Source organism: Rattus rattus, chromosome 14, assembly GCF_011064425.1.
Source record: "Rattus rattus isolate New Zealand chromosome 14, Rrattus_CSIRO_v1, whole genome shotgun sequence".
Classification (NCBI taxonomy): Eukaryota; Metazoa; Chordata; class Mammalia; order Rodentia; family Muridae; genus Rattus; species Rattus rattus.
Genome location: NC_046167.1, coordinates 28,719,007 through 28,740,728, shown reverse-complemented (window position 1 = coordinate 28,740,728; position 21,722 = coordinate 28,719,007). Strand labels below are relative to the sequence as shown.

At 41.8% G+C, this 21,722-nt stretch overlaps 1 protein-coding gene across 2 annotated transcripts in view; it reads right to left on the bottom strand.

The window, feature by feature from the left end:
* The window catches only part of Armc4 (armadillo repeat containing 4), a 166,874-nt gene that overhangs the window by 97,715 nt on the left and 47,437 nt on the right, over nt 1–21,722 (bottom strand). For both annotated transcript variants that reach the window (XM_032884509.1, XM_032884508.1), the window contains 6 exons: nt 20,067–20,213; nt 19,504–19,713; nt 13,926–14,168; nt 13,192–13,302; nt 11,090–11,244; nt 7,833–8,075 (listed from right to left, as the gene is read on the bottom strand). In XM_032884509.1, the coding sequence (XP_032740400.1) occupies nt 7,833–8,075; nt 11,090–11,244; nt 13,192–13,302; nt 13,926–14,168; nt 19,504–19,713; nt 20,067–20,213 (1,109 nt within the window). The remainder of the gene's footprint in view (nt 1–7,832; nt 8,076–11,089; nt 11,245–13,191; nt 13,303–13,925; nt 14,169–19,503; nt 19,714–20,066; nt 20,214–21,722) is intronic.

Here is a 21,722-nt window from a genome sequence, read left to right as displayed (position 1 = left end):
GTGGTGGTTTGAATGTGCTTGGCCCGGGGAATCACACTACTAGGAGGTGTGGCTTTGTTGGAGTGGGTGTGGCCTTATTAGAGGCAATGTATCACTGTGGGGGTGGGCAGCGAGACCCTCCTTCTAACCACATGAGAACCAGTTTTCTAACAGCTTTCAGATGAAGATGTAGAACTCTCAGCTCCTCCTGCACCATGATAACCTGAACACTGCTGTGCTCCCACCTTGATGGCAATGGACTGAACCTCCAAACCTGTAAGTCATCCCCAGTTAAATATTGACTTTATAAGGGTTGCCTTGCTCATGGTGTCTGTTCAAAGCAGTAAAATCTTAACTAAGACAGTACCCAAGTAACTGTGACAGTCTTAAGAGTGTTTTTCTTGTAAGAAGGAGGAGCTGAGTTTGATCCCTAGAATCCTTGTCAAAAGATAAAATATAGTTGGGTGTGTGGTGGTGTGTGTTATAATTACAGTGCTGAAAGACAGACACGTGAATTCATGAGGCCTTCTGTCCAGATACAGCTACTCCATATGTTGATTTCCAGGTCAATGAGAAACTCTGTCTGAGAAAACCACTCCTAAGGACTGAGAGCTGCTAAGGCTGTCTCTTGGCTTTTACATACATACTGCTTGTATGCTCACATGGACACTCGCACATACAAATGTACATAGACATCATATGTGCAACAAGAAGGATAAAAATAAGTAATAAATAAATAAAAAGAAAAAAGTCAGCGCAAATAAATCTATTATTCATAGATTTAATATCTATTGTACTATTTTACACACCCTAAGGAGACACCTAATCAATAAGAGACAATGTATGTGGTTATTGTCACAACGGTTTCCTGTAGTATTAAAAAAAAGTCGATGGTTTAACTGCTTTTGATTTAACTTTGGTATGTGGTGTCTGTCTAGAAAACCACCCATTTCATCTAGATTTCCCAGCTTTGTGGGGTATAAGGCTTTTGTAGTAGGATCTGATGACTTTTTTTAACTTTCTCCGTTTCTGTTGTTATGTCTCCCTTTTCATTCCTGATTTTGTTAATTTGGATATTGCCTCTGAGCCCTTTGGTTAGTTTGTCTAGGGTTTACCTATCTTGTTGAACCAGCTTTTGGTTTTGTTGATTCTTTGTATTGTTGTCTTCTGTCTGAAAGAACTGCAGGAATGGAAATAGAGAGGAGCCTGAGGAAAAGAAGGTCCAGTGACAGGTCTAGAGTAGGGTCCAGCTCAAGGCAACCTGACACTATTACTGAGGCTATGGAATGCTCACAAAAAGGAACCTATTATGATTGCCCTCTGAAAGACCCGACAAGCAGCTGAAAGAGTCAGATGTAGATATTTACAGCCAACCAATGGACAGAAGCTGCTGACCCCTCTGGTTGAATTAGGAAAAGGTTAGAAAATGCTGAGGAGGAGGGCCACCCTGTTAGGAGGGCCAGCAGTTTCAATTAATCTGAACCTCTGAGACCTCTCAGACACTCAACCACCAACCAGGCAGCATAAACCAACTGATATCAGGCCCTCAACATGTATACAGCAGAGGACTGCTGGGTCTGGGTTCAGTCAGAGAAGATGCACCTAACCCTCAAGAGACAGGAGGCTCCAGGGAGTTTAGAGGTCTGGTGGGGTTGGGGTGAGGGGTGGGGTCTGAGGACATCCTCTTAGAGACAGGGGATGGGGAGGAGAAATGAAATATGGAACAGTTGGAGGGTGGACAGGGGGTGAATAAAATCTGGAGTGTAAAAACAAAAAGATTAGATAAAAAAAATAGTCCATGGAATTTTATAAAGCCAGAATTTCATGAAAAGTCACACAATTCAGGACGCAGGCTGCTATTTGTAAGATGGCATCTCTCTTCTTACTGAGAGCTACTCGTGCACCGCCTTGCAGTTAGTGAGGCTGCACTGAGAGCCTACATGCTTAGACAGTTATGGGACTGGAGTTTAAGCCACAGCCACGAATCAATAACGCAGCTGCTGTTCATCAAAACAAGTTCCCAACCCATGAATTATGTTCAATCAGCGCAGAAAAGACGTGTTTACCGTTTCCTCACATTCAACTGATAGCTTAAAGAAGCAATAAAATAAAAAAAAATTTCTAGCAATAATAGCCTGGTCTGAAATACAATGTAAAGAGTAATATTGTTTGGATTTTTACCAATCTTAAAATACTGTCTTCTAAAATGGCCTTTTAATGTATTTTGAAGAACACATGTGAGAAAACAAGAGTGTGCAAAGAAAGTTGGGCAAGAGAAGCAGTTCAGAGACTTCTGATTGATTTCTTTCCTTTACAAGTCTTCTCTCTCTTTCCTTTCTTCTTCCTTTCTTTCTTCAATCTTGTTTTCAATAACTAATTTCTTTTATTCACTTTACATCTCGATAGAAGCCCCACTCCCTCCTCTACTCTCAGCCTGGCCCTTACAAATCCCCCCTCCCTTTACCTTCGTCCCTTCTATGGTTCAATACCTCATCTAGTTTCCCTCACAACTCTTGGCTTATCCCTGTCACCTTCTTTTCTACCATCACTGTCCTTAAGAACTAGGTGCACTTCCATTTTCACTGTTCCATTTCTTGTGGTCCTTTATATGTCATCCACGATTCGGTTACTAAGTCCTAGTCATCCGCTATGCTCACATCTTCCTCCTAAGCCTTAGCTGCCCTGGCCACCTGGAGCCACAGGAACTTAATGTATGCACAATCGCCTCTGAAGTCACTGTCATTTGTTCAGGTGGTAACCCTGCTGAGCGGATCCCCTAAGCTTGGGTGTGGATTAGGTTTCCCATGTATAATTAACACACTGTCGCCCCTGTGAGGTTTAGACTCCCTTCTTATTCCCTGATCTGTATTGCCTGCACCAGGGAGTAGAACCATCTGATTGTTGTCTAACTCCCTCTCCTCATGACAGCTCATATTCAGTCATCTCCTACTTCTTCACCCTTGAACCTGTCTGCTTCTCTGTTCCTCACTGCACCACATTTTCACAGAACTAGAATCAACAACTACCTTCATTTTTTACTTGAGTGAACCACTATAATACTTTGTCTCAATTAAGCTTAGGAACATTCAGTGGCTGTCAACTGACTTTCAAACAAAATCCAAACATAACATGACACTCAAAGACCTGATTGCTCATTTACATGTCAGTGCTGTTGAACACAAATGACAGAATAATAGCAAAGCCACAGAAATGAGTCCAAAGAGGAAGCTGCTGGGTGATTCCCTCCAGACCACCAATTTATTAGGAGAAAGGTCCTCAAGGTCACAATGGGTCTCAAGGTGAGAAGGACATTAGCCACAAACAGTACAATACAGGGAGATTTAATGATGGTAGAGATTTGTGGGAAAGAAGGAGGTTTGTTTTTAAAGCCTGGAACGGAGCTTACCATTTTGACTAGATTGGATGGCTACTGAGCCCATGGGATTCTTTATCTCTGCCCTCCCAGCTCTGGGGACACAGCTGCATGCTGCCTCACTCAGCTTTGTGTTACATAGTGTTGGCTATCAGAACTCAGACACCCATGCTTGCACAGCAGGGATATAACCACTGAGCCATCTTCCAGCCCAAGACTGTGTTCCAGTGGCTTCCAACTTGAACACAATTATCTCCTTGCATTTGACTATCACTTTTATTCATTTTATAGAGGGCACATTCCTAACTATTCTGTTATTATTGTATTCCCTTTCTGTCCAATTTTTAGTTTAACACTGTTCTCTTTTTATTTTGTGCATGTGTGTGTGTATACATATGTATGTCTATATGTATGTGTGTGAGTGTGCTTAAGTACCTGTGTGCACATGTGTGTGGAGGCCAGAAGTCAACCTAAAATGTTATTCTACAGGACTCCATCTACTTTGCTTATGGATACAGGGCCTCTCACTTTCCCAGACCTTGCTGGCTAGACAGGGAGTCTCTGGGAGCTGCCTGTCTCAACGGCTGAGATTTCAAATGTGTGCTATGACACCTGGGTTTATATGCAGACTCTGAGGTTGGAATTCAGATACTCATGATTTCAGGGCAATCACTTTATCAACTGAGCTGTGTCCTAAGCCCTTTCTATTTCCTTTGGTTCTCTTTTATGTGTACATGTGGGCATGTTCATGTGTGCTTGTGCACGTGGAGGCCAGAGGCCAAGTTTAGGTGTTGTTCCTCTGATACTTAGCATGTTTTATTGAGATGAGCTTTCTTAATGGCCTGCATCTTGGCAAGTAGTCTAGACTGGCCACCCTGAGAGTCTAGGGACTCACCTGTCTCTGCCTCCCAGCACTGGATTACAAGCCAACGCCACTGTTCCAAGCTTTATAAATTGTGTGCTCTGGAATGAACTTGGGTCCTCATAGTACACACCCATGTGGCATAAGGAGAACCCTGAGGTGGATGCTAGGTATCTTCCTCTACCATTCTTTACCTTATTTTCTTTTGAGACAAAGTCCTTCAGTGAAACTGGAGATCATGATAGGCAAATTGACTTCGTCCCTTCTATGCATAACAAATAAGTCATTGATCATGACTTATTGGTCAGTGAGACCTAGGATCCTCCCATCTTCACCTCCCACTGCTGAGATTACAGGGACCACCAACCCTGGCTCTTTAGTATGTGCTGGGGATGCAAACACAAATGTTCATCCTTCTACAGCAACGCATCATGCACTGGGCCATCTCCCGGCCCCCATTCTCTCTATTCTCTAACCACCTGATTCTTAAAATGGTCTATGCATTTTTTTTGCAAAACTTTTTGAATTCTGTGGATGCAGCGAAATTATTTATCTGAATGTATCTGCTAGCCATTGTGATAGTTTCCTCACATAAAACAGTCCTTTCGGTTTGCTTACAGAACACATCTCTATCCAGTTCTGAACAGTTAATCTGGTGTACTACTAAATTGAGAGCTTCAAGCTGCTGCAATCTGATAGTCACTGTCTCCACATCCTTTCCGTCAGTGTCCCCAACACTACATCAAATGATTTGCCACATGACTCTCCTAACGCCATTTCTCTTGATGTCTTATAATGCATAACTGGGTACCCAGAAGAGAAGTGTACATTTCTGAAGCCATTCACTTCCCAAATCTACTCTCTATAAAAAAAACAATGTTGTCTGTGCATTGGACAAGCACAGGATTTAGTGGAAGTAAAGAGATGTGGAAGCTTCAGAATGTTACTTTCAATTCAATAATTCATATAATAATAATAATTTGGCAGAGGTGTCTCCCACTTTCAGATCTGTAGCTCTGACAATTTCCTTGCTTGGGGAGATATATTTTATTTTTAGGTTTTACTCCTTGGTAGTTTTTATAGCCCTTACCATAAGTCAACTGTTTAAGAGTTTTAGAGTTTTGTAGATTGACTAATAGACCTATTTATTGGCATATCTGTATCTTAATTTTTCACTTGTTTTTCTCCAAATCTCAATTAAGGAGGTTATTTAAGCACAGGGTTGTTTTTTTTTTTTTCATTTTCCAAACTTAGAGTCTCCAAAAATCAGAATGAAGCTAATTTCTCTGACCTTTTTTTCAATGGATTTGACTAAAAAGTAGACAACTACATCATCAAGAGAAGTCTGGTGGTGCACGGTTGAAACAGTGAACTGGAAATGGCTTGTTAGAATCATCAAGAATGAGGTGCTTGGGGTCCCCCCTAAGAACAGGCTCTGATCTATGTAAACAAAATCCTGTATATTCACCAAGACAATAGTTACCACCAAATGACTTGTGAATCACTCAACCAATGATGGAGGGAAGGAAGTGACATCACTGTGATTATCACTGATTACCAATCAAGGAGCCATCAGGGTGAGACTAGAGATGGAAGAAAGCCTATGTCTAAAATACAGGAAGATCCCCTGACTCAGCTCAGTATTGCCATAATCTGTGATTAAAACCAATGGAAAACAACAGCAACTCAATCCAGTCAAAACTGCTCTGGGGGTTTGAATGAGAATGGCCTCCATAGAGTTATATATTTGAATGCTTGGCCCCTACTTGGTGGAACTGTTTGGGCAGGATTAGGAGCTGTGTGGTCTTGTTGAAGGAAGTGTGTCACTATGGGTCATTCATAAGCTCATGCCATTCTCAAATATCTCACTGTCTTTCTGCTTCATGCTGGTGAGTAGAGATATAAACTCTCAGCTACCCTCAGCACCATGCCTGCCTGTCTGCTCCCATGTTCACTGGTATAATGGTCATGAACTCACCCTCTGAAACTAAAAGCCTCAAATAAACTTTTTCTTCTACACATTGTTTTGGTTGTGGTATCTTACCATGACAATAGAAAGTAAGGTAACCCCTAAGGCCCCAGACCCCTTAGAAACATAAATTTAAGTCACTCAACAGATTAAGAACCACCGCCCGGTGATGTGCTTGATCAAGGTAGCAGGGAAAGCTTATAGTAGGAGAAGTGGTCATGTGACCAGCAGCAATAAGGACTGCAACTGTCATGAAGATTTCATCCTTATTTTGTTTCAAATGTTTTACAGAGGATTATGTATTACCTTCCCTCTCCTTTATCCACTTCATTTCATAACACAAGTTTTGCTAACTTTATATCCTTGTATCTAAGTTCTGTCCACTTTACATTGTCATTAAGCTCAGAGATAGAAGAAGAAACAGCTGCTACCGAGCTCTGTGAAGATGATTGACACACTTCCAGCTGTTCATGTGGTGGGGAATCAAACAGGACAAAAGCAACACCTGCTTATTGTATCTATCTACAACTTAAATATGGCTTAAAGACACACATATTGGTGCCAAACTAACGAGGAATGAGCTTATCATGCTGAAATGTATGTGTCAAGCTGGTTGGGCTTCAGTTCCCGCATGTTCGACAAATCTTATGCAACATATATTTCTATGAAAGATATTTTTCATGAGATTAGCACTTAAGGGCTGAAAACAGATCACCCCTCATCACACACATGGCTATCAACTGACCTTCACTACACAGAAAGAATTCTACGAGCACAGTGTAATCTAACCTCTATTAGATTTGAAACTCACCAAGCTTCACAATTACAGTAACCAACCCCTTACAATAAGCTCTCATAGACAGGTAGGTAGGTAGGAAGGTAGGTAGGTATATGTATACATAAATATATACATAGGTTAATATAGGTAGGTAAGTATTATATATAAAGTATATATAAAGAAAGATACATAGCTATCCTCTAGTTTCTACTTGGGCTTCGCTCCAGGATCTCCCACAAACATCCAAGTATGCAGATGCAGAAGTCCCTTTTATCTAGAGGTACAGTATCTGAATGTGCTCTGGGCACACCCAGCAGTATACATCATATCACCTCTAGATTTTATGTAATATTAGATAAATACACACATCATGTAAATTGATGCTACACTACCGTTAGAACAACAAAGAAAAAGTTCATGTATGTTCAGAAACAATCATTTTTCCCAAATATTTTTCAATTATAATAATTTATTCGAGGATTAAGATCACAGTTTAAAATCCTTGGTATTTCCTTTGCCACTTTATAGGTAATAAAAATGTTTTCTGAATTTGCAGAAATAAGAAATATGATACTATAGATGGAAACATAATTACTCTCTAAAAAGCAGAGAAAAAATTTTGGTGATTGCATATGATTTCCACATAAAGAAGTAGATTATTGGCTTCTGGAAATCCCTATACCTATTCCCAATGCAGGTCCACTTCTCTTTCAAGATAATGTTCTGGCAACTCATGAATATTCATGTGGTGACACAGTGTCCATCATATGTGCACATAAATTATAAGTTATGTGACAAACAATTTTGTAACCATCCAGACATCCCTGGTAACATTCACAGGTAAAATTTTCCTGTCTCCAGAGCTACTTACGCCATACTTTCTGGTTCTACTGCGCATGCACCAACAGCTTTTGTGACATTCACAAGAAGTGCTTGGTTTATTCCAACCAGGAGGTTCACGAGAGGTTGGATGCCACCACACTTCCGGACTAGGACCCGGTTTTCATATTCTTGACAGCATTCTCCCAAGGCCCCAACCACATTCACGAGCACTTCTTCAGGCTGATCAGTCAAAAGTCCCACCAGTGTCTCAATGGCTTTGTATTCTCGAAACCTAAGTTCAGAGAAAGAAGGCTGTTTACAGTCCAAAGTTAGCAGGAAAAATACTCAGAAAAATAAAAGCCATACTAAGTAGTTATTTATGTTAATTTAGCAATGTACTATTTTTTTCAATGCTCATTTGACCCACATTAACAAATTTACCGAGTAGACCTTATTTAACCTTCACCATCAAATGGCTGGTCTGAAGCTTGTTAAGTAGTAAGGCTGGCACCAACACCCAGCCATTTGCAAGCTACCTGTGTTCTTGATCATGACATTAGATAGCCTCTGAGACAGCTACAGTCATATATGAATCTGGTGTCTGTGAATCTATATGTACATAGCTTCACTGTGTTTCAAAACAAGCAGTAAAGCTACTGCAGCTCAGATTTTAGAAGTGATCTGCCCTGATCTATGGACAGCAGTCATCTCAATTTACCATAGACTCAAAGACAGAAACCATGTGATTATCTCATTAGGTCCAGAAAAGGCCAATATCCCTTCATAATAAAACTCCTGGAGGATCTAGAACTATAAAGGACATAGTTTATATTGTTACATGTACAACGACAGCCAACAGCATGCTGAACAGAGAAAAGCTCAAAATGGTGCACTAAGATAAGGACCAACACAAGGATGCCCATGTGGTTCTAAACAGAAAGTTAAGAGGAGTTGAAGTTAACTAGGCCTAAATCCCATAACATAGTCATAGCTCAAGGCAAGAACCAATGACTATTTTTCTGCTAAATGAACATGGTATTCAACTGTACTCTTAAGTCTTAATGTTTATACCCACAAATCAGCGCATCTCTCAATCTCATCCAAAAAGCTTCTTTTGCAATAGATGTTGCAGAGACCCACCACGGGTCAGTGAGCACAGAACAAGTTACTGTGGAGTACTCACGTCTAAATTAACTCCCCCTCAGATATCGTCACGAAAGAGGGGCCAGCAATACCACAAGAGACAGAAGGAGCAGATGACTACTGTGAAACAGTACTTCCTGGACCTAACATGTGAGTTGTATACATGAACTCACATGGCCTGAGACTTCATGCACAAGACTTGGATACAATCAAACCAGTCATTATGGACAAGGGAGGGGCTGGTGAAGTCCCAACCCAATATGAGGAGCTATTGGCAATTGGTGTTTACTGGGAGAGGAAGAGTTCTTTCTTTTCAGGGATGACGTTCTAAAAGGCAATGCTTACTCAGTAAATGGTCTTGTACTCATGCACAGATAGGTATCACTAAATGGATGCAGTGTGTTCTATGAAATAAAAAGAGCATGTGAAGTTGGGAGGAGAAAGAGGAGGAGAAAGAAGGAATTGGAGAGGTAAGAAGAGGGGTGAATTATTTGATCTAAACATGTTATATAAATGTATAATATTAAAACATTTTAATTGGTCTTCTCAGACTATTTCATTCTTAATACCTAGTATGTTTTAGAATTTATCTTCATGTCATTTTACTTTGATGTTTTTCAGTTTGTATATAAATCAAATGAAACATGTATAAAAACCAATACATGACAATTTGTTTTATTTATATAACATTTTTCTCATTTCTTATAAATTTCATCAGTGTTTATGTATTAACATATAGATGTATTTTATTGCTGCCATTAATAGAGTTTATATTAATGGAGGTTATATTTAATCTATTACTAATTCCATCAAATACTCTTAAGCAAGTTTTCTTCTATTAGAATGAGCAAATTTCTAAAAGAAAATACTAAATAGAAAAACAGTTTTCTCAAAATATTCATGAAATGTTAATTCTAAAATGACCCAAAGAAAGGCTTAAAAATCAAAATGAATAAAAATTATAAGTATTCTATACTTTGTTTAAAAACAAAGGTAGAACTATGAGGGCCAAGAATGTAGCTCAGTGGTAGACTGCTTACTTTTCTTTTTTTTTTTTTTTTTTTTTTTTTTTTTTGGTTTTTTTTCCGGAGCTGGGGACAGAACCCAGGGCCTTGCCCATCTTTGTTAAGCGCTCTACCACTGAGCTATATCCCCAACCCCGACTGCTTACTTTTCAAGCACGAGGCCTTGGGTTTGATTCCCAACACCCCAAACCTTTGCAAACACATTAAAATAAAATTAAATGAAATCATAGCTCTTTAAGAGTAGTTAGTTAAGAGAGGTTAGTTAAGAGTCATTAGTAGCCATTCAGCTGACTCCTTTATCTTTTACAAATGGAAACTATGGGAGGAAAGATGGCTCAGCAGTTAGTTAAAAATGTTTGCCATGCAATCAGAAGCCCAGAGTTTGGATGCAAACACACACAAACAAGTTGAATGAGTGGTGTCCATCAGCAGCCATGGATCTAAGTAGGGATTGCTGGCTTCCAGGCAAGGTATTTAAAAAAAAAAAGAAAGTCAACTCAAGCTCAGGGCCCTGACTTGAAGGAATAGGTAAAGGTGATGCTAGATCAAATGTCTAATTCCCTCTTCTGGTCCCAGACACTTGCATACACATCTACATACACTTGCATGCACATCTGCCCATACATCTGCACATACACTTATATACACATGGGCACACACAAATAATTTTTAAAAATATCTCTGGGAGGGCTACTTTTTTCTGAAGGAAAATGGAGAAGTGAATCTGAGGTAGAGGGAGGGGGCATTAGGAAGAGTAGAGGGAGCAAAAGCATGGGCAGGATGTGACGTATGAGAGAATAAATAAAAGTGATAGCTAAGGAAGGATCTGTAGGATACTTCTACTTACAAAGACTTCATTACTTTGATAGAGAACATAAGATTTTTAAATGTATGTATCTTTTCATATATGGAGTGGCCTATTCACACAGAAAGATCATGTCAACCCTTGTTAAACATAAAATTTCTGGTAGTAGGATGGGGAGAGGCCTCTTTCCTAATAATCTTTCCATCCTACCTTCTAATCCACATTAATGATGCACATTATTGATTATAGTCAAAGTCAAGCCATTATAAACACCACCTGATTATATTTTGTTATAAAATACTATGAAATATCAAATGCCGCTCAATCACTTACTTAATCACATTCTCTTTGCTGATGGAGCACTTCCAGATTGCCCCAGTAACAGCAGCTAATCTTTCTTTATTGTCTGTGTTGTTCAGTAGAGTGGCCAGGGGTTTAAGGCCTCCATGCAGTCTAACCAAGTCTCGGGTTTCCTCATCTTCAGCACACTGCACAAAAAGTCAAACCAAAGGCTGTCAGAGATCCAGGCATCAAGCATTCAGTGCTGGCCACTGAGGCTCATCTATGACAGTTTTCCAATCCAAGTTGCGTCTGTTACATAACAGCCTGCATCGGAGTTGAGAGAACCCAGTGGGATTTCCAAGATCTTGTGTCACAGATCGCCAGCTGGAGTCTGCCGCTCTGCTTCTCCTGAAGAAGGGTAGCCAGGACCTTTGCACATTGGGCTGGGCTGGAGGGAGAGAAGCTAAGCCAGGCGAGTAGAAGCAGGCAGGATCTCGGTCAGTGGTGAGTCAGGTATAGAACACACACACCTGGGAACAGCTTCAGAGAATTGATTCAGTTTAATGGGATAGGGGTGGGGGAGAAAAAGGGGTATTTATGCCCCTGGGAAGAAAGCCAGTGTCTCTTGGGCAAGGTTTGTGTGGCTATGTACAGTTGGCCAGGACACGGGTATTGGGAGATGCCTCCTCTACATACTCATGGGCTATAGGGTAAAGCTTATAAGGTCAAACATGGAGTGAGGCCTGATAATTATCAGGGTAATAAATTCTCACTAGGGTTGATGGTGGGGCAGCTGGCTTCATGGCACTGTGTGTGTGTGTGTGTGTGTGTGTGTGTGCGCGCGCGCGCGCGCGTGTGGAGATGAGGATGTAAAGGTGAGAGGAGGTTAGGATGAGCATCTAAAAGATAGCTGCCCTTTCCCTGAGAGAGGCTACAGTACAGACATACACTGACATGGCATGGAGACACAGGGAAAAGACAGTTAACTGCAAGCCAAGGACAGAGGTCTCTTAAGAAACTACCCGTTATAAACCTTGATCGTCCACTTCCAGATGCCAGACTCTAGAAAACAAAATCATTTTGAAGCCACCCAGTTTGTGGTTATCTGCAGAAGCCTTAGAAAATGAATATAATTCCCCACATCTCTGACATAGTTTGGAGTCCACTCTCACTATGCTCACCTTAAAGGTATTTCCCAAGTAGTACACTCTAGTTAGAGATTGTGTGGCCACAACCAGACATTTACTTTCAAGGTCACCCTCATCCCTGACAATTCTAATCTGTGCTCTGATATTCTAGGAAACAACCCACCCAAAGTTAGTGGATATTGAAGTAAGCAAACTCATAACAAAAATGCATATACACACATTCACATACCATAGTAGCATGCATGCACATAATTGTGTATGCATAAACCCACACACATAGAGAGGTAAAAGAAAAATTTCCCGAAATCACTGTCTTCAAATAGAATCTGCGTAAAGCAACACGGTTCATCATATACTAATGAGCTACAAAAGCCTGGCTACCCTGAGGAGGAGATACAGATCTTAAAGAATGTAAACAATCAGACTAGTTGGCACATTGGCACATGCATGAGTAAATCTGTCACCATTGCAGTATAGCAGTTCTCACCCTATTAGGTCTTGAAGACCCCTGGAGTAACTTGCTAAAACTGCAGATTCCCAAGCACTGACACGAAAATTTGGCTCTGAGACTCATGCTGTGCCCTCTACTGTATGTTCATGCTTGTGGCACTATCTTGAGAGAAATCTGGGGATCCTTCAGGAGCTGAGGAGTAGCTGGAAGGAGTGGGTCGCTAATAGGGTATTTGGAGAGTGTGTTATTCCTGTCCCCTCACCTCCTTCCTTGTCTACACTGATGAGAGCAGCCTCTACCACTGTCCCCTGTACTATGAACCTGGCTGCTCTACAATCACTATCTCACCGTCATGGTCTGTAACGATGAGCTCAAATCCATCCTTCCTCTCCCTTTTCGGCCAGGTATTTGAGACATGGTACAAAAAGTAACACAGCTTCCTGGAGGAAGGGACTGCATGTTTAGAAATGCTGCCGTCTCTAACTACGGGGCAAGGAAATGCTGCCATCTCTAACTATGGGGCAAGGTGACCCAGTGTAGAGAGCCAGCCCCACCTGGTAGATGGCCATGGCACAATGCTCCTGCAGCTGCTCGTTCTCGCTGTTCAAGTTCTTCACGAGGTTCTCTATGATCCTCTCTGCCTTGATGGCAGCTCGGTAGTTTTCCTGGAAAAATAGAAACATAAATATTTATGAATGTATAGCGTGACTATAACCATGAAACATTGGAAACATGTCACAGGTTCTGATTCAGTTACTGGACTATTAATTTGATGTCCATTCTCTCTTTTAAAACAGAAAAGACATTCGGGGAAAAGGTTTCATAACTTTCATGGCAAACTTGAAGCTTACTTTGTTAACTAAAGACAGAAAAGGTGGGCTGGCAGGAGAGTTCAGTGCTGAGCACACAAGCATAAGCACAGAGTTCCAGTTACCAGTGCCCAGTTAAAAACCAGGTGGGCGCAGAGGCCCATGTATAATCTCGGCACTTGGGAGGCAGGGGCAGGAGATTCCCAGGGTAAGCTGGCTGGCTAGACGAGTGAAAGCAGCAAGTTTCAGCAAGAAACTCTGCCTCAGAAAATGAAGTGGAGAGCAATCCAGTAAGATGTTCAACATCAGACTCTGACTTAATAGTGCACACATGTGCATGCACACCAACACACGCGCGCACACACACACACACACACACACACACGTGTGTGCACACGTGTACACATACAGAACAACCATGGATGGAAGAAAAGGAGGAGAGAAGGAAGGACAAACAAAACTCAGGATGGCTTGGGCACCTCTGATGCACATTCTTGCAGTGTTCCCACCACTGGGATGAGCATGTTTTCATGCGAGGTCTTCAGCAGCCGAGCCAACAAGGGGATGCCCCCAGCTTTACGAATGGCTTCCTTGTTCGAGTGACTCTTACTGCAGCTCCAGAGGGCCAAAGCCCCGCATCGAGCCACTTCTACGTCCCTGGTTTCATACAGGCTTGGCTGAGCTGGTTCTGATGAATTTTGTCCACAGTCCAATAGAGCAACCTAGGAAAATAGATGTATACAATGCGCACGGCCTCCATTTTTATTTTTTATTATTTGAGGCTATTTACATGTGTGTTGTATGTGTGTGCATGTGTGTAACTGTACGGGCATGTGCATACCAAGACACATGTGCGCAAGTCAATGGACAACTTGTAGGAACCAGTTATTTCCTTCCATGACATGGCTTTTGAAGATTGAACTCAGGGTGTCAGGCTTGGCAGCAAGTGCCTTGACTCACCAAACCATCCCACCAGCCCAAACACAGAAGTCTTTAAAATAAATGTGAATCCATTCTCCATAATTAACTCAGTCAAAAGTAAAACTCACCCTAACATAATTAACTCCGTCACAAGTAAACCTATTTTCAACAGTATGTTTAAAGTATAGGCAGTGGAAACAGAGAAACAAAACATTCATCCCTTACCATTTTCCTCTGAGTCTGGGGGATCTCATACTTTCTTCCTTTGAGAAAACACTTACTAAGATAGTAAATTTTTAGTGCAGCACTAGAATTCATATTATTCTTTGTAAATCAGGCATAATGGTGCATACTTATGATCTCAGCACTCAGAAGTCAGAGGCAGGATCGAGAACCAAAGACTAATCTAAGCCAGTAAGTTTGAATCTAGCCTAGACCATAGGATAAAGTCTCTTTACAAGTAACAGTACCATACTACCATCACCACCATCACCACCAATACTACCACCACTAATAGTAATACTACTATTATCTTTCCATTACCACTACCACTACTACCACTGCCAGTACATTACTTCTACTGCCACCACCAACCACCACCACTACTACCACTACTACCACCACCACTACCACCACTACCACCACTACCAACAACAACCACCACCACCACCAACAACAACAATAACAACCACCACCAACCATCACCAATAACAACTAACAACAAACAACAACCACCACCAACAACAACAATAACAACCACCACCAACCATCACCAATAACAACTAAACAACAAACAACAACCAAACAACAACAATAACAACAACCACCAACCATCAACCAAATAACAACCAACAACAAACAACAAAAACCAACCAACAACAATAACAACCAACAACCAACCAATAACAACTAACAACAACCAACAACCATCACCAACCAACAAAACAACCACCACCAACCATCACCAATAACAATAACAACAAACAACAACAAACAACACTAACAACAACCAACAACCACAAATAAAACCAACCAACAACAACCAACCAACAACAATAACACTAACAACAACCACCAAACACCACCAACAACATCACCACCAACAACAATAACAACCACCACCAACCATCACCAATAACAACTAACAACAACAAACAACCACAACAAAACCAATCAACAACAACAACAACAACCACCAAACACCACCACCAACCACCACCATCACCACCACCACCACTAACAACAACAACCAACAACAACAACCTACAACAACCAACAACAACAACCAACAACCACCACCACCACCAATAACAACATTAACAGCCAACAACCAACCACCACCACCACTATAACCCACATTATCACTGCCAGTATTTCAGAAATCCAAGCTATCCAAAGCCAGGAAAATTTTACAAAGCAAGTTCAATGGCTTATGCCTCTCAAAACCATGGAGGAGAGGCCACAGCTCTGCCAGAACCCATTAAATTAAACTGCCAGTGTGTTCCTTTCTTTTTAATGATCAAATCAATGAGAACATTAGAACAAAGCAGTAAGTCAGGGTGCCCTTTGGAGGAACTAAAGCCAGGCTTCCCCAGAAGAGGTTATCTGTTATTCCTTGGGTCACTATCTTTAAAGATCACTATAAGATCTACTCTTTCTTCTTCCTCGTTAACCAAATCCTGTGATTATTCACACACAATCACAAACACCCATGCCAAATTTAGGAGACTAAACACCTAAACAGACTCTAAATCTCAATTCCAAATTCTTAATTTAGTTATGGCTCAAAGGACAATGGAGTACAGGGTGGGAAAACAACGAATACAGCCACAGCTTTCAGCTGTGAACTACTAGAGAGAGCACATGCAGAAAGAGAATTCTAAGATCACCACAGGGCAGACAGCCCTGCAAAGTCTCCCTGCAACAGTTATTCTCATTTTCCCCCTGAAGGTCAGGAGTCCACCTTCTTCACTCTCCCCAGCTCCTTGGATGCAGTTCCATGGTGAGCAGCACACCCTTCTGTCTTCATGTCTCTGATCCAGCCATCTTACTATGGATTCAGCCACATAAAACTAGCAGCAACTTTAAAATTCTCTGTGTCAGCCTTTGCCTCATCTTCCTGAAATGCCTCTCCTGGTGTGCCTGTCTACTAAACACCTTTAACAGTAAAGCAGCATCTCCCTCCAGCCTTGCCTGACTTCCCACTTCTAGAACAACTGACAGCACCTCCCCGCCACCCCCAACCCCTTACTTCTCCATCATCCCCAGGACTGGCTGGATTCAACCAGATGGCTAATGCGTGCACAGTACTTTAGAGAGCTATGTTCTTCCTGTCTGACATTTACCACTACTCAACTGTGGCAGCCTCATGGTACAGATGTATATTTATTTCTGTCTGTACCCCACACACACACTGCCACATTACTGACCATTCCTATACCTAATTTTCCTGCTGTTCCAATCAAAATAAAATAAGCATCATTATCTTCTTAGGTTAGTGCAATTGGATAAATATGAGGTTCGCAAATGTAATGTGAGATTCAAAGATCCCACTTTGCATTTATCTTTTTGTTCTTATAATTTATGGGAGTTATTTTCATGTATAGCTATATCAGTCTATCTCATAATTTAAAACTTAGTAATTATTGAACCTCTTTCAACATTTAAATGTGTGTACGTTTGATATGTGGTATATGGTGTGTGTGTGCACATGTGTATATGTGTATGTGTGTGTGTGTACGTGCACACACTTGTGAGTTCATCTATAACTGCAGGTAGGAGTGTTACATGATACATTTCAGAGGTCAGAGGATAATCTCTTGTCAATTTTCACTTGTCTGGTTCAAGGCATGGTTTCTTGTACCCTACAGTGTGGATCAGCTATTGGTCTAAGAGCTTCTGGAGATTTTCCTCTCCTCATATCTATCTCACCATATGAGTGCCAGGAGGACAGATGTACATGAGCCTGTCCAGCTTAACATGGGTGCTGAGATCATCACTGCATTTACTTTTTAAAGTTTTAATTATAATTCCATTTCTTCTCCTGCCCTCCCATCTCTCTTCCTCTTCCTCCCCCCACCCCGCCTCTTTGTGTGTGCACATGCACATGTGTGTCAGTGCATATTCGCAGGTCAAAGGACAACATGTTGGTGCTCCCCTCCCACCATGTGTATTCCAGGATTAAACCAAGGTTGCAAGGTTGGTGACAAGTACTCCTAACCACCTAGCTATCACCCTGTCCCCAGCACTTACTTTTCTAAGGTCTTTGATGAAGGGACAAGAGATTGAGCACATGCTTTTCCTTTTGATGGTCGTTACTGAAATAATCATTTTTCCTGATGACTAAGGTAAGTCTTATACACAGAAGACAAGTTGAAAAATGTAAGTGGAAATTCATAATTTTCTTCATTTCTACAGCTTTCCCCTGAAAACTCAGCAGTCACAAGATACCTCTGTGACCAACTCTTTGTATATATTCCTAGTATACATTTCTAATTGTGTATGTAGATTTCTGTGTGGTGGTCAGTTCTTTAAATTTTTGACATAAATATCAATAATTTGATCCTGTTAAGATTTTATATACTATTAAACAATGTCTAGTCCCCTTTTGCCCTCAATCTTCTAAAAACACGATGCAGCTGCTGAACACAGACACTTTTCAGAGGGACACAACAAACATTAACTGGGTGAAAACTATCCACACCAAGGCTGTTCTCCACTTGTTCTCTAACTGACAATGCAGTCTGACTGTGCCCATGGAGGAGAGTCCTATTGTGCACGAGCTCATTAGATGCTAGGGCTCCTGAGACCACCTCCTACCACAAACCTCATCCTTTCTCCTCCCCGTGCCCTGTTCTCTGCCAGCTCTTATCCTCACCACACTTCTACATCCACAGAATCTCTCCATCATCCCAGGAATCAAGCCCAGGCCCTCTCCCATAATGGGCATCATTCTATCATTGAGCTACAACGATGCCTTGGTATTAGCACTTTCCCTTTTCTCTACCCTTGCAGTGGATTCTAGCCAGTGCCATGGGTGACAATATTTTTTAAATTCCTTTTATTTGAAAGTTGAGCTGTGGGCTGGGAAATGTAGTTCATGGGGCAATTGGCAGACCTGAGGGCTGTGGAGGTGACCCTACCTGAGACTTTCTAGCAGTGGAAATATAGGGGCAGGTGGGACTTCTAGTGGAAAGAAGGAGACATCAACCCACTCATAAAACCTTTGACCCAAAATTTGTTCTGCCTACAAGATGTGCAGGAATAAAAATAGAGCAGAGATTGAGGAAATGGTCAACCAATGACTGGCCCAACTTTTAGACCCATCTCATGGGAGAGCAACCCCTAACACCTAATGATATTATGATATTCTTGAAGACAGGAACCTAGCATAACTGTCCTCTGAGAGGCTTCATCCAGAAGCTAATGGTAATAGAAGCAGAAACCCATAGCTAAACATTAGGCAGAGCTCAGGGAGTCTTGTGGGAGAGTGTGAGGAAGGATTGAGGGGACCACAGGGGGTCAAGGACTCCACAAAAAGACCTACAAAGTCAATCTACAAAGACCCACAAAGTCCATAAACTGAACCATCAACCAAAGAGCATGCATGAGCTGGACCTAGGCCCCCAACACATGTAGCAGTTGTGCAGCATGAGGGTCCCCCAACAAATGGAGTGGAGGCTGACCCTGACTCTGTTGCCTCCCTTTGGATCCCTTTCTCCTAGCTGGGCTGCCTGGTCTGGTTTCAGTGAGAGAGGATGAACCTTATTCTGCTGCAGCTTGATGTGCCAGAAGGGGCTGATACCCATAGGGGGTTGTCCCTTCTAAGATAAGGGAAGAGAGATGGGGTGTGTGAAGGTGGGACTGGGAGGAGAGGAGGGAGGAAGCTGTGATCAGATGTAAAGTAAATAAATTAATTAAGGGGAAAAAAAGAAAGGAAAATTGAGATTCGAACACTATTTTATGACCCTTGCTAAAGTAAATATATTTATATCATTCTTAAAAAACATGTTACAAACAAAAGACTCTAGTCGTCACGCATCATGATGACTAGATGCACAGAGCATCAGATAAGACCAGAAGGAAGGACTGTGTAAGTGTCTGCTAGTATCTGAAGGTGGTAATGGTGGTACTCACCAGCTTGGTAATGCCTCCGTGCTGTCTCACTGCTCGACGGGCTCTCTTGAACTTGGCAACATTTGCTATCGTCTCAGCTGCCAAACACTTAAGACTCTTGTGTGAAGAATCAAGTATATTAACCATAATTGGTAGGCCCCCAAGGTCAACAATATTACGTCTGATTTGAGGATTATGACTGATTTCCTTCAGGATTTTTAATGAACCAATCTGGGGGGGTGGGGGGAGAAGTGACAGATGGTTGAGAGTTTAATATACACCCAGTGCTATGCTTTTTTAAAGTCTAAGTCTACCTAAGAGCCGTCCCCAATTAAGGCTTTAAGAAATAGTTTCCATCCCTGAAGATTACACACAGCCTTTATACTTTTTCCTTCTTATATATCCAAACACTTCTCATTCCAAAGTACATGCAGCTAGGAGGAACAGAAAGCAGGGAAATGAGGGAGAAAATGAAGACCAGCTCCTGGATCATCAGCCAGGACAGCGAATGACAATGAGGCAGACAGATGTCGTTGACACCCAGAGCTCCCAGAGACTTCTTGCCATTGTGACAAAGTTCTTACCTTGCATTTGACTTCATCCGTATCAAGCAGATTTATTAAGACTTCAAGACCTCCAACATCTCTAATCGCCAGCTGACAGGTCTCTTGAGCGAGGTTGAAATCCCTCATGGAACACAAGGCAATTACAGTTGCTGTCTGGTTTCCCCCCTAGGAAGAAGACACGATGCCATATAAAGGTTAAATAAAGCCACGTTCCCACACAGACAACTCTGCGAGCTAGGAAACGAGTCTCCCCACACATGGCACATAAAAATTTTAAAGTTCTCTGAGTGGGTTATAATTTGTTAAATGAATTATGGTGAGCAAAAGCATGGAAAAGCCATAGCAAGCATCATAAAATGTTATTCCAATTAAGCGCCAACATTTACAGTGGGCTTCCTTTAAACGGCTACAACAATGGGTGATATTAAGGCATTAAATAGAGTCCAGGGGCACAGCTTAAGAGAACAACCGAAGGACGGAAGTTGTATATCCAGGTGGTAAATGGTCCCCCAGTCCTTCATCAGTTGCACTGGGCAGTGCAATCTGCATCTGAAAAACGTTCTTACTAAGGTTGTGCATTTGGTCTTTGCTGAGTTTGCTGACATACAATTCTAAAATCTTTGTGATCTTCAAAGTGATAAGTGACTTTGACACAATAATGGATTGGCTGGTCTCCTCTGTTTGGGGTCAGGATTCTGGCTGTCCTCAAGAGGATAAAGGTAACCATCAGGGTTGGAAATTGCGGCTTTACCAGTAAGCCTTGGGAAGGGAAACAGGCCTGGAGGTTAAGTTGGTCACTAATGGCCAAAAATCCATCGTCTCCATATGAAGTCTCAAAAAAAAAAAATCAAAACAAAAAAACAAAGAACATGGTATTCCTGGGGAAGGAGTAAGACGCCAAGAAAGAGCTGAGAAACTCTGCCCAATATAGCTCTTCATGGGCTTTGTAGCACTCTTTGTAATAAACCTGTGTGCTGATTAATTTTTAGGAAGTTTGTACAAGGTAGGGTCACCTGGGAAGCAGAAAACTCAACTGTAAAAATGCCTCCATTAGGGTGGCCTATAAGTGTGCCTGTGGTGTGTTTCTTGTTAATGACTGAAGGTTGATGTGAAAGGGCCCAGCCCACTCACCACCTGTGGTGCCGCTTCTGGCAAATGGCCCTGGGTTGTAAAAGGAAGCAGAGTAAGCAAACCATAAAGAAGCCAGTAAGCAGCAGTCCTCCATGGCTTCTGCTTTAGTTTCTGCCCCCATGCCTTGAGTTCCTGCCTTGAGTTCCTGCCTTGAGTTCCTGCCTTGAGTTCCTGCCTTGAGTTCCTGCCTTGAGTTCCTATCACGGTAGACTGTAAGCTGTAAATCCTTTCCTCCCTGTGATGCTTTTGATCACAGTATTTACTACAGCAATATAAAACAAACTTGAACGAACAGGGAGCATGTGTTCCTGAGGCCCGTGAGCTGTTCTAGAAGGTTCAACAAACGTGATGGGGGTGTTGTGAGAATCCTATTTGTAACCAGAGAGAACAGGGGTCACAGCTGACCCTGTCATGGGCATCAGAAGCTTGAGGCTATCTTGGAGACCCTCCACTGGAGCCACTCACAGTTACAGAAGAGGCAGTCCTCTGTAGGGTAGAAACCCTCACACTCTGAAGTCTTCTATGTTGACTTTCAGGGGACAG